Raw genomic sequence first — 12,500 nt, 5'->3', positions numbered from 1 at the left:
TCCTGCGCTTAAAGCGACTGATGTATTTGATGAAGGCTATAAGTACATTGGGTGACAGATTACATTTCAAGTGACTTAATACATTTCCATACTGAAGATTACTGATTAATAATAATAATAATAATAATAATTGATGACGATGATGATGATAATGCTAATAATTATTATTACTATTATTACCATTATTATTATTATATCACCGATATATTATCACTGTTATTAATATGAGCACTGTTACTAACGTCGGTGAAGGAGTAAGGCTGCTGTATTCCATAAAGGCTCCTTTTTGTTTTTAAGGTTTCGGCATTCAGAAGTACGTGGATTTCATGGAGAGGAACTACCGGCCGGGGTTCACGTACGCGGACTTCGCGCCGGCGTTCACGGCCGAGTTCTTCGAGCCCGACGAGTGGGCGAGTGTGTTCAATGCCTCGGGCGCTCGCTACGTCGTCCTCACCAGCAAGCACCACGAGGGCTTCACCCTGTGGCCCTCGCGCTACTCCTGGAACTGGAACAGCCTCGACGTTGGACCCAAGAGGGACCTCGTAGGTTGGTTATCCCTACATGAATGTTGTCTTACGGAAATCAATGACAATATACAGTTGTTTCCTTATATATGAAAGATTAGCATTGCCTACTTTTATTTCACTATTTCTATCTAATGTTATTTTCAAAGGGACTTTACGTTGACTCATATGGTATGTCTTGTCTATCTGGCAATAGATGCAAGACATTTGAAATAAACCTTGAATCATTATCCTACACGCGAGTTCGAATGGTAGGAACGGTTTGATAAAGTCGTGACAAATACAAGGCAATTTGATAATTTTGCAGTACGTTACTGATTCTTGTACAGGTGATCTTGCCGAAGCTATAAGGAGCAAAACACCACACATCCACTTTGGGCTTTACTATTCTCTCTACGAATGGTTTCATCCCATCTTCCAAAGCGACATGAGCCACCTGTTCACAACCAACGAGTTCGTCACAAAGAAGGTCATGCCGGAGCTCAACGATTTGGTGAGCTGACTGCTGTTACGTCAATTTTAGGTGTCACACTGCCTAAGCAAGAACTGAAAATAGGTTAGATTTCTTAAAATTCGGTATTTATTAATGCAGTGTATACAAATGTCTCCTATATCTAAGGGATGTTTAGGGATCACCTGGAAAGCCCAGGTCATATGGGGTAATGTTACAGGATTCCACTGGCCTCGCTGTCAGTTTACTGAGCGAGGAATTTCAAACTAAGTTTACTTTGAGGAACGCAAATCTGAGGCACAGTCCCGTAAACTACTTTAGCGTCCTTCAGGTGAACAGATACGAGCCCGAAGTGATCTGGTCGGACGGCGACTGGGACGCCCCCGCCCTTTACTGGACGTCGAAGGAGTTCCTGGCGTGGCTGTTCAACGCCTCCCCCGTCAAGGACACGGTGGTGGTCAACGACCGGTGGGGGACGGGGGCCATCTGCCACCACGGCTCCTTCTACACTTGCTTTGACCGATATAACCCTGGTGAAATAACTCAACATTATTGCAGCTGTCATCTGAATATATATATATATATATATATATATATATATGTATAAATATATATATATATATCATTTATCAAATCAGTTTTGTCCTGTATGAATTCTTTCCACGAATTGCGAATCAACACTCAATTCAGCTTACCGTTTCCAGTATTTTACTAATACTATAGTAATAGTAATACTATAACCAGAAAGTGTTCAAAACAGGCGTGCTGCAGAATCACAAGTGGGAAAACGCCATGACACTGGACAGGCACTCTTGGGGCTACCGACGTGAGGCTGGCGCGTCAGACTACCTCTCCTTCCGCGAACTCGTGACTGAGTTGGCGGAAACCATCAGCTGTGGAGGTGATTCGCGCAAATTGTTTTTCCGATGTCAAAGGCAGCCCTGTACTTTCCTTTACTAATTCTGGCTAAGGTTAACTCTTCTTATTTTATGAAAAATATATTTGAGTATCTGATCAACACATTTTGCAAAATTTTAGTCAGTGAGAAATTTCTTCTTATCACAATTCCATATGGCACATAATCCAGAACTTATCATAACGCCAAAAGCTCGTACTTGTTACTACCGTTTACTCATAAATTCGTTGAAGATAAAATTGCATATTAACAAAAAAAAAAAAAAAAAAAAAAAATCATCCAAATCTTTTCCTTAAATTAGTTGCAGCGAAAGGAAAGAAAAAGCAAAGTGCCCATCCATTCGAAATGTTGGATTTACGTTCACCCTCCGTTTTGAGAAGGTCGTTCATCATCTAGCGCTTTTTACCGCAAACATTCTTTGTGGTACTGCAGATTACATTATAAATTATTGGTGGAGCATTTGTCTTCCCACTGAGCCCCTCCCTTCTGAAGATTTGCTCAAGGTATTGTTAATCCGCCAGGTAACCTGCTGGTGAACGTGGGTCCCACGCATGACGGGCGTCTCCCCGCCATCATGGAGGAGCGCCTTCGGCAACTTGGCTCGTGGCTCGACGTCAACGGCGAGGCTGTGTACGACTCTGTGCCCTGGAAGCACCAGAACGACACGCTCACGCCCGGAGTTTGGTGAGTGTCAGCTCATATACTCACTCCAAAAATCTGAAGTATCTGGTGCCATGTCTGAATGTGTACCGATAGAACTAACCTCCCGTGAAAGAAAGTGATTGGACAGACAGGCTGACAGTTCAGGGAAAGTAAGGCATCGCCCTCATAGATTTTTCTATATAATGTGATCGCAGATAAGTGCCACGAGAACCATACAAGCAACCTATTCAATTTAAAACAAACCGACTCAAGTCTCTATACACATGAAGTACTCCATCACGACGACCACCTCATCCCTCCAGGTACACGAGCAAAGGCAACCTCGTATACGCCATGGTGCTATCGTGGCCCGAGAAGGACGTGTTGACTCTGGGATCCGTGCGCCCGACACCTCAGACGCACGTGGCCATGTTGGCCTACCAGGACGACCACGGCAGCAGCAGCCTCCAGGTAAACGTGTGTCAACTGAAGTATTGCCATTATAACAGGTATCATTGCCATTCCTGTTGCCATTACAACAGGTATCATTGCCATTCCTGTTGCCATTACAACAGGTATCATTGCCATTACTGTTGCCATTACAACAGGTATCATTGCTATTGCTGTTGCCATTACCAGAGCTATCATCATGACAGTTATCATCATTATCATATAATCACATCATCATCATCATGTCATTACAGTTTAATTTATCATCATCATACAGTTATCATCATACAATTACAATTACCTCCATTATCATTGCAGGTATCATTATCATATTCATCTTCACATCGCCATGATGATGATAATGAGAATCATACCATCATCATCACCTTCACCGCAACCATTATTATCACCTTTCGTCTTTCTCTTGATAGAAGTTCCCGCGTTACTATATATCGTTTTCAGCCTTAACATCGACATCATTGCTACGAGTGATATACTGTGACTGTTGATAAGTTACCATTATCGCCAATATTATTATTACCAACGCTAATACACAAAAATAGTTTAGACATTATATTTTGTTTTCAGTTCACCATCCTTCAAGACGGAATAGCAGTGACATTCCCTGCCATGTCTCGCGTGGGCAGTCAGTGGGCGTGGGTGCTCGTCCTCCAAGGCATCGAGCCTGCTTAGACCGCTTAACACCCATGTAGGCCTCTTTTATCAATGAATGCCGTCTCTCGTTGTTTAGATAATACTTTTTTTTACTTATTTCAAGCATGTATGGCTTTGAATAGATCACCACCGTATCTATCTTGTTTATTACTTGCCTCGATTTTTCTGCTCACGATCTGTTTGTCTCTATCCTTACTCGAAGAAATGCAGATTGCACCGAGTTTTCTTTCAAGGCCATCAATGTAAAATTACTTATCCAGAGACTTGGCTAGTGTAAGCACGCACAGCAGATATATTCAGAGAATGATAAAATCCACTTCAGTGAAGTGCTCTACTCCCATGACTAATTTATGCTAATCCTCGGAGGACCCGGCTAGTTTCTGATAAACGAGGAACTGCGGTTTCTATTGACCTGTGTGTTATTCAAGTTTCTTATCGAAAGTGCAAACACAGAGGTACATGGGAAACAGCCTGCCGCGCCTCACATGGCCTTTACCACCACCACCACAATGACACAGGTGTGTGCGTCCCACGGTGTTATCAGCTTGCGAGGAGTCCCGTTACACGTGGATACTATGTATTGTGTAAACATGTATTTGTGTGTCTAAACATCTATGTGTGTGTGTGTGTGAATATATATATATATATATATATATATATATATATATATATATATATATATAAATAAATATATATATATGTATACATTATACACATTATACATATAACCATATAATTTTATAACCATGTATACATGTAGACACGCTCGCAAGCACGTACGTAATTATATATATATATATATTATACAATGTGTGTGTGTGTGTGTGTGTGTGTGTGTGTGTGTGTGTGTGTGTGTGTGTGTGTGTGTGTGTGTGTGTGTGTGTGTGTGTGTGTGTGTGTGTGTGTGTGTGTGTGTGTGTCTCTCTCTATACCTCTGTCTGTCTGTCTGTCTGTCTGTCTGTCTGTCTGTCTGTCTGTCTGTCTGTCTGTCTGTCTGTCTGTCTGTCTGTCTGTCTGTCTGTCTGTCTGTCTGTCTGTCTGTCTGTCTGTCTGTCTGTCTGTCTGTCTGTCTGTCTGTCTGTCTGTCTGTCTGTCTGTCTGTCTGTCTCTCCTCCTCCTTTTTCTCTCTCTCCTTCTTTTTCTCTCTCTTTCTTTTTCTCTCTCTCTTTCTTTTTTTCTCTCTCTCTCTCAATCATTGTAAGGCAATGCTTGTGTGGTTTAGAAACAGGTTAGTTAAAAGTGGTCATACGTGTTGTGTTATATATTACTTTTTATAAGCACTGATCATAACAGATTTTTCAATATCTATTTTCTAATTTTAATCCACTTCAGAGTTATATATATCTCCTTATCATTCCTCCTGATTGCATTAACCAAAGTACTGATACATGAATACAGAATGCCAGGGAATTACAAGAAAATGGAAGTTTAGGAATGATAAGCCATAATAAGCTGTATTGATAATATTGATTTGTATTCTTTGTAGGTCAGTTCTTACTTACTGCATATAAAACTTGTAGCTGTATGTGGTTCCTTTGATCACATCTAAACAAAAATGGCATTATAAAACTTGCATACTGGGTAGTTATCTTCTATATTTATCTGTCCATATTTAGGGTATTTTTCTAATTATTCAATTAATGATATGCGCCTCTTGTTTATTAAAATGTTAATGTTTGTGTGCACAAGATGTTACTTTTGAACATGATTCAAAAGATTTTTTATTTTTCATAAGCATTTCAAAATACTGACTGCACATTTAACTTCATTTTAAATATTTGTTTATATTTCCATCATCTATTATGTTTCGCAAGAGTCCTTGTCTGAAGACATACTAAATCATTTACATAGTTTATTTATAATTCAAAAAGTTTGACATCTTATTTTTTTATTTATTTCATTTTGAAACCATCCTTCATTTACAATTTCATAAGGAGCCCCAAGAATGGTCCTCGTTGAAAGATTTCCTATATGTAAAATGTTCAGCCCACCAGTTTCATTCTTACATTATGCTGGTAATCAATGAGGGCCTACCTGCTAATATTTTTTGCAAATATTAGGATAAATTATAAAGCTTACAGACAAACTCCATACAAATGAAAAGTTCACACAAATAAAGACAAATACAAGTTGAAAGATAAAAAAAAAGATAATTTATGACAAAAAGTAGCCTTTATTCACCTGGCAAAACAACCGGCCTTAAGAATAGCATACATCTCACAGTATGTATAGGGTTGAAAATGAAATACCATTTTGGTGTGCTTCACCTTTACTATCAAGAGTACCATTATCATTATGCCTGCTATACAGAGGATCGGACAAGTCTACCACAGCAGCAAGGCCCAAATTCTTTATTGTGGTACAAAGTTTGTTAACCTGCTGCACCCTTGGCAAGGTTAGAGCCATCTTAATATAAGACAATGTTGGCCTGAGAATGGGAGATGCTCCGTATGCAGGTATGAGCCCACCCGACACGTTTCTGTGGGCACCTGCAACCTACGCACCTGCTACCAACACTTGTCCACTAAAAACACATTTGCCTCAAACAGTTGTTCATACATTTCTATATGTTACCAGTGATGCAAATATGGAAAATAAAATAATATAATATGGACCAGAGTGTGGGCAGAGGCAGGAGGAGGTGCCACAGCTGCATTACTTGCCATCGATAACACTATTGGCTGGTGGAACAGAGTCACAAAGGGGGGAGACATAAATGAACCCTACACTTATGTGACAATGAAAGATAATCTACTAAACAAAGGTGCATATCTAAAATGGAGTAAAAATAAATTATATTCATAATCACTGATGCATATGCATGACATCTTACAGATGTGGCTAAATATACAGAAAACACAGAGCCTAGTAGCCTCAATAGGGAGAGGGGACAAGAAGCCTATCATCTTCTGGATCCACAGGGTTACGGGTTTCATCAATGAAGGAGGAACAAGGAGAGGGAAGGGTCAGGGGAGGGGTGGGGTGGGGGTTGTACTTGGTATACAGCCAGCTGGACAGGGTTCTACCGACTTTTAGGAGGGCCTGCATTCAGTATATAATTTCAATGGTGGACAAAATATTGCATTCAGGCTACAAGGCTAATCATATGTTATAGAACATCAGCCCTGCTATTTGGTTGTTTCCAAAGTTGGGACATCAGAACACTGCAGTTAAGATTATAAGATGAAGCAGAAGACTGTAAACTCTAACAAAAGGATGGTAATATTGTGATAATATATGATTAACTCAATATATTGCCTTCTACATACAGAAAAAATGAATTTCAATATTGTTAGAAAGAAATGAATAGATTAATAATGTAAACTATCTTTGAATAACATAACTGTTTTCTAGTGATGTAAGTTGCAGTTTTGAGTTCCAACATGCAAGAAACAAATTCCTCCATCAGTAGTCATTAGAAGCCGACTTTTAAAAAATCAGGGCTGATGGAAAACCAACTTCACAGTCGTGCAATATTTACATAATTATTAAAATGAATGTATGGAAAAGAGCCATCCCATTGTGCACGACAACACAACACCACAGGTCATCTGGGCATATGGTCCTTGGTACTAACATTATCCGAAGTTCTGCAGCAGTGCTGGTGGAATTGGTTTGTTGTCATCTTTCTCATGCAGGTAATTCTTTTAGATCTGCTGCTTCTTACAAATATTTGTGGTTTGAGCAGTTAAATCATCATAAGAGCAAATGATTCCTCCAAATGTCCCCTCTCTGCAATATGTACTATTATGGACATTGAGAGGATAGCAACCATCTGTTTTTATATACACTCACAGCAGAACCACTGGACACATCATTATCAATCACCAACATAATTATCATCATCACCATATTCATTATCATAATCATACTAAGACACTTTCACAGAGATTACTGGTTCCTCCAAGCAGTCTCTAGGTATTATCAGAGCTGATAGAACCAAACTAAAAATCCTTTCTTTTATTATCAAGAGTCAAAAGCACTTCTGGTCAAAAATAGGGTTGATAACCCCAAGGCGAACCCTGGTGTGTGTACACTGAGCCCCCTCAACCTTCACTTCACTTAACTATTTATGTGCTGTGGTGACACTCACTACTTTGGAGACAGAATGGAGTGAGCTGATCTGGAACCTTGCTTAACAGCTGCCATTCTATGGAGTCATCTTTGGTTTTTGCCCTGATACCGAATCACCATCATAAGTGCATATACACAAATAGCCAAGTGAAGGCCAAGGTTGCCACTCTCTGATAGCGTAAAGTCTTTTATGCTCAAGCTGGCAAGTCTAACGATTAGACTGAGAGACTTTTTACCAGAAAGTGGTCGGAGGGAGCAGGTTCAGCTTGTGTTCATGAGTTGAGCCATGGGTGTTTGAGGCACTCTCCAGCAGTAGCGCGTTCTGATGGTTCAAAAGCCAGCATTGGATTCAGGAAGTCGCTAAAAGCTCGGGCTTCATCCTCTGGCCATTCGTATTTCTCTGTCAGCACCTCAAACATGCCCCAGGGACGGAGCTTTGTGATATGCCGCAAATCACCTGGAGTGGAGAGAGAAAGAAATGAGTACATAATTTCCAATAATGGTCTATAAGCTTTTTTCAATAAGATTAAAAAATGTCCAAAGATGAATCAATGCTATATCCAAAGACTAGCAAATATTTGCACCAGAGTATCTTGACTACTTTTCCTTACCTTTCTTGTCGAAAAATTCCTTTGAGTATTTTCCAGAATGGGCTATATGACGGGGAATTTTACCAAGAAGCTCAATGATGTGTGCTAGATGGTCCTCATCACGAGTATAATCAGCTCCACTGTGTGGCTCAAACAGATAATCTCCAGTGGCCAACTCAAATGCCTTGGGAGGGAGAAAAAATATTTTAGCTTTGGATTAAAATCTAGTAAGATTTACTGTACTTTAACATATTTCTATTACACATTTGGAAATTCTATAACTTGATGTCTTCTGACAGATCTAGGCACCTGTATTATCATAAAATATAATTTGGAATTATAAACTGCATTGTTCAAATAACTATATAAAGAAAAGAAAGATATCTAATCCCAAGTATTATTTCAACCAAAACAATAATACAGCCAACAACAACTTAACAAAACAAATGTACTGTGGCACAAAATACTTTGTAAACCAAATGGAATCCTAAAGTGAACGTAAGTAAAGACTCACCATGCAGGCAGTACTCCACATGTCAGCAGGACAACCATAACCAGCTCCGAGCAGGACTTCCAGGCACCTGTACTGTCGAGTCTGGATATCTTCAGTGAAATGATGATCCACCCAGCAAGCGTTACCTAAATCAGCCAGCTTGACCTTCATGTCACACACTTCGTGAACTGGGTCTGGCGTGCGGTCAATGGCTTTGTGGTCTGGGCACGAGGCTACTCTGCGCATTCCAACTGCACTGCCACTGTTACTGCCTCCACTTGTGTTACTGGAATTAGCTCCTCCATCCTCACCTTCTGTGTATTAAGAGAAACCAATGAGTACTGCCATGTGAGAAGAGGAGAAGCTTCCAATCTTGGACAACTCTTAATTTTTTTTGTTTTTTCATAACTTCATTATCATGACACATGATGACTTTGTAGTTAAAAGCTGTGACTTCATATGTATATGACAAAGTCTATCATCTTTATAAAACTCTACTTTCTTATAAAACATATGAGGTAAACAAAATCTAAATGCCTATCGGAAAAAACATACAGACATAACTCTAACAAGTGTAATTAAATTTTCTAAAGCAAAATACATTTAACAAGGCATTTGATATTAACAAGATTTTAATAGTTTATCCTTCATTAAAAGTTAGAGATAATGATACACAAATTAAAAAAATAGATAATTATTATAATTCAAGAACAGCAGAATAATTCTATCTATTACTCTTATTATGTACAAAAAGGCATATATGACAAAACTCTTCCTTAGAATGACAAAAATATTGTGAAATAATACAAGAAGGAAATTATCATTAAGCACCTTCATCCTCAGGGGGAAGCCTCATGTCTGGGGTTATCTCAGACTCTGAGCGACCTAGTGTTGGGCGAGGACTGTCGTGGCCATTCATGAGAGGGTCTAGTGAGAGCCCCACTGCCCCACCTGGTCGTACATCGCCCTCACACATCTCAGCTAGACTCTTGCGGTGTTCTGAAGTTTAATCACAACACTTGTTAATCATGCATGAATTACTACAAGACATACTTGACTGAGCGAGACGGTCCACCTTATCAGTCAGGCCAAGTGTTCAGTTAGTCATATATTAATGCTAAATGGAGGTTACTTGTTTCAAACTTTCTGGGTACTGAATTCCTTTGACTTGAAAAGTTTCATGTCATGCATAAAAAATGCAAATGCACTGTTCATTTTGAAAGAGCCAGTTTCCATATGCTATATAATAGTTTTGTGTCATCATTTTTCAAGAAACCAGGGATTCAATTGAAGCAAAAGATAGAAAACTCAGTTAAAAGATAACCACATAGAAAGAAGGGACACCTACACAACTGACCCGGTTTCCTTTAACCCCCAGGATCCGGGCGACTTGACCATGTCGCCACAAAATTTAGCCAAAGACCATGTAACAAACTAGAGTATGCCATCATGGAAAATTTCGACTGTGGGCCAAGGAGACTGGAATATGGCATCAATGAAAAATTTGGCTGTAGGCTGGGAATGACATGAATGACTTGCTCTTGAAGTGTAATTAGACTCAGTGACATTTAGGAAGGGGATCTGGCATTATTTCCACAGAAAGCAAGTATGGAATGTACCATCCATTACTGGAGGAGCTCCAGCTCCAAGAAGGACAATATTACCATACCCAGAATCCTATTCCTGGCCAATACCAACAGTGGTGCAGGGTGTATTATAGAAAACTGATGATTATGAAAATATTAAAAACTGAAAAATAACAAAATGTTACTTATTGTTACTATTACTGAACTCAGTTATGGATTTACTTGATGATATGGAGTTTTTGCAGGGAAAAAAAGTCTATTACCATCTTGATACAGCCTATCAAATGATAAATACACACATTGATAAGTGGAATGAAAGAAAGAAAGAAAGAGAGAAAGAGAGAAGGAAAGAGAGAGAGAGAGAGAGAAAGAAAGAAAACGGAGGAGTCTTCACACTGCATGTATTCCATGAGTGCTTGGCCTACAAACTACACACCCTGGAGAGTTGCCACTCAAGTAATCCTAATGCCCAGATTTTGGGCCAGGTGGGGGCAGGAAGGCACCCGGATCCAACAAATTAATTCATGAAAGAGTCAGAATGGTATTTAAGTAAAGACCACATTTTCTATTATATCAATATTTCAACTAAACCGAGACTAAAATACCCAAGTATTTTTAAAGTCTATACATATATATTGTTTTTGAAGTCAAAACTATGTATCTGATTGCATAGTTTGTCATAAAAATGGTGAAGTTTTAGGTTTTAATCTTTCAGTTTTACCAAAATGCATTTTAAACCCCATCTTAGACATCAACTTTACCTGCCTCTTGAGAAATCAGCCCCTTTACCTGACTCCAATGGATCAATACAGACATCTACACGCACATGCAAAATGTATACATACATGCAAAACACACACACACACATACACAATTAACATCCTTGTTAATAAACAAATTTTCATATCTATGGGCATGTGTCTACCATGTTCCCAGGCAACCTAATGAACCTAATGAACCTCTTAAGTGAACCCTAGGAATTCCCTCACACAGACGTAATAACTCGATACAAAGACATTCCCTCCTGATTAAAAAGTTAGCTGAAACTACAAGTGTACGCCCCGACCCTCACCAAGCTTCTGTTGGGCCTCCTCCTCTAGGGTGAGGCTTGGGGTGATTAGGCTGGGCTGTGGGGGTAGCTTTGGTGGAGGCTGCACTTTCTCTTGTGAAGTGTCCCCTACTTGAATCTTTACGGTTTCCTCTTCCAGCACTTCTGGTGGCTTGTCGCTCTGCTGTCCATTGGTCTGAGGTTCCATAGTGCTGCTCTCTTCTAAACTTGAGTCATTACTTAGCACTGTAAGATATAAATTCAAATTAGTAAAGAGTTGTGGTTATACAAAAAATAGTAATCTTTCATGCTTAAAGTAATCATACTTGATCTACAAACTACTGAAATAAAGGAATTATTCTTAAACTGGTACAATTTATATCTTTTGATCTAATCTATTTAATTAATCTTCATATCTTATTAACCCCTTCTCGACGGGTCACGCCTAGAGGCATCATAACAATATGTTCGAAATGTGGCGTGCGGCTGTCCGCCGCGGCGGCGCGCCAAAGCGCTCCGAGGCAGTGATTCGGCTTGATGTACCGAACTCACGCGCTCAAAGTCGGCGCGTTGCCATGGTTCGCCAGAGCGTAGTTTTTTTTTTTAGTTTTCTACACCCGTCACCAATGAGTTAAAATGAATATATCTGTGTGACATTTAATTATATACCAGTGACTATTACACCTGATATAGAACAAACAAATAAAAAATAAAATAAAGTCATATAAATCAACAAAACATAAATCAGTCACTCGATTTCTAAAACATAAATGCCACACAAATCTTAAAAAGTACCACTGCTCCCATACACTCAGCCAGAGGGTGTGAGACTGCTTACCAGAAGTGTTTGGCGTGTGCAGCTCGCAAGCCTCGAGAGCTAGACGTGCTTCCCTCTCTTCTAGTTCCTCCAGTTCCCTCATTTGGTTCTCCAGCAATGCCTGCTTTGCCTTTTGCTTTTTCTTCAGTTTTTTCTTCTTATTTTTTGACATTTTGGCATTTGGATCGGGCTGAGTGTAATGCTTTGGGGCAGTGCTCACTGTTGGGGAGAGGG

General features: G+C 39.6%; 2 protein-coding genes across 2 annotated transcripts in view; one reads left to right on the top strand and one right to left on the bottom strand.

Moving 5' to 3' along the window:
* The window catches only part of LOC125029463 (alpha-L-fucosidase-like), a 4,961-nt gene extending 1,083 nt beyond the window's left edge, over positions 1-3,878 (top strand). Inside the window, exons 3-9 of the mRNA XM_047619351.1 lie at positions 298-546; positions 854-1,017; positions 1,307-1,508; positions 1,736-1,876; positions 2,413-2,575; positions 2,857-3,004; positions 3,572-3,878. Of these exons, the coding sequence (XP_047475307.1) occupies positions 298-546; positions 854-1,017; positions 1,307-1,508; positions 1,736-1,876; positions 2,413-2,575; positions 2,857-3,004; positions 3,572-3,676 (1,172 nt within the window). The 3' untranslated portion in view covers positions 3,677-3,878. The remainder of the gene's footprint in view (positions 1-297; positions 547-853; positions 1,018-1,306; positions 1,509-1,735; positions 1,877-2,412; positions 2,576-2,856; positions 3,005-3,571) is intronic.
* Positions 3,879-5,536: 1,658 nt separating this feature from the next.
* The window catches only part of LOC125029826, a 56,716-nt gene continuing 49,752 nt past the window's right edge, over positions 5,537-12,500 (bottom strand). Inside the window, exons 5-10 of the mRNA XM_047620000.1 lie at positions 12,288-12,485; positions 11,474-11,695; positions 9,647-9,814; positions 8,837-9,129; positions 8,344-8,506; positions 5,537-8,189 (exon numbers count right to left, since the gene is read on the bottom strand). Of these exons, the coding sequence (XP_047475956.1) occupies positions 8,005-8,189; positions 8,344-8,506; positions 8,837-9,129; positions 9,647-9,814; positions 11,474-11,695; positions 12,288-12,485 (1,229 nt within the window). The 3' untranslated portion in view covers positions 5,537-8,004. The remainder of the gene's footprint in view (positions 8,190-8,343; positions 8,507-8,836; positions 9,130-9,646; positions 9,815-11,473; positions 11,696-12,287; positions 12,486-12,500) is intronic.

The sequence above is a fragment of the Penaeus chinensis genome, chromosome 10 (assembly GCF_019202785.1).
Source record: "Penaeus chinensis breed Huanghai No. 1 chromosome 10, ASM1920278v2, whole genome shotgun sequence".
NCBI lineage: Eukaryota > Metazoa > Arthropoda > Malacostraca > Decapoda > Penaeidae > Penaeus > Penaeus chinensis.
This window is presented reverse-complemented; position numbering and strand designations above follow the sequence as displayed.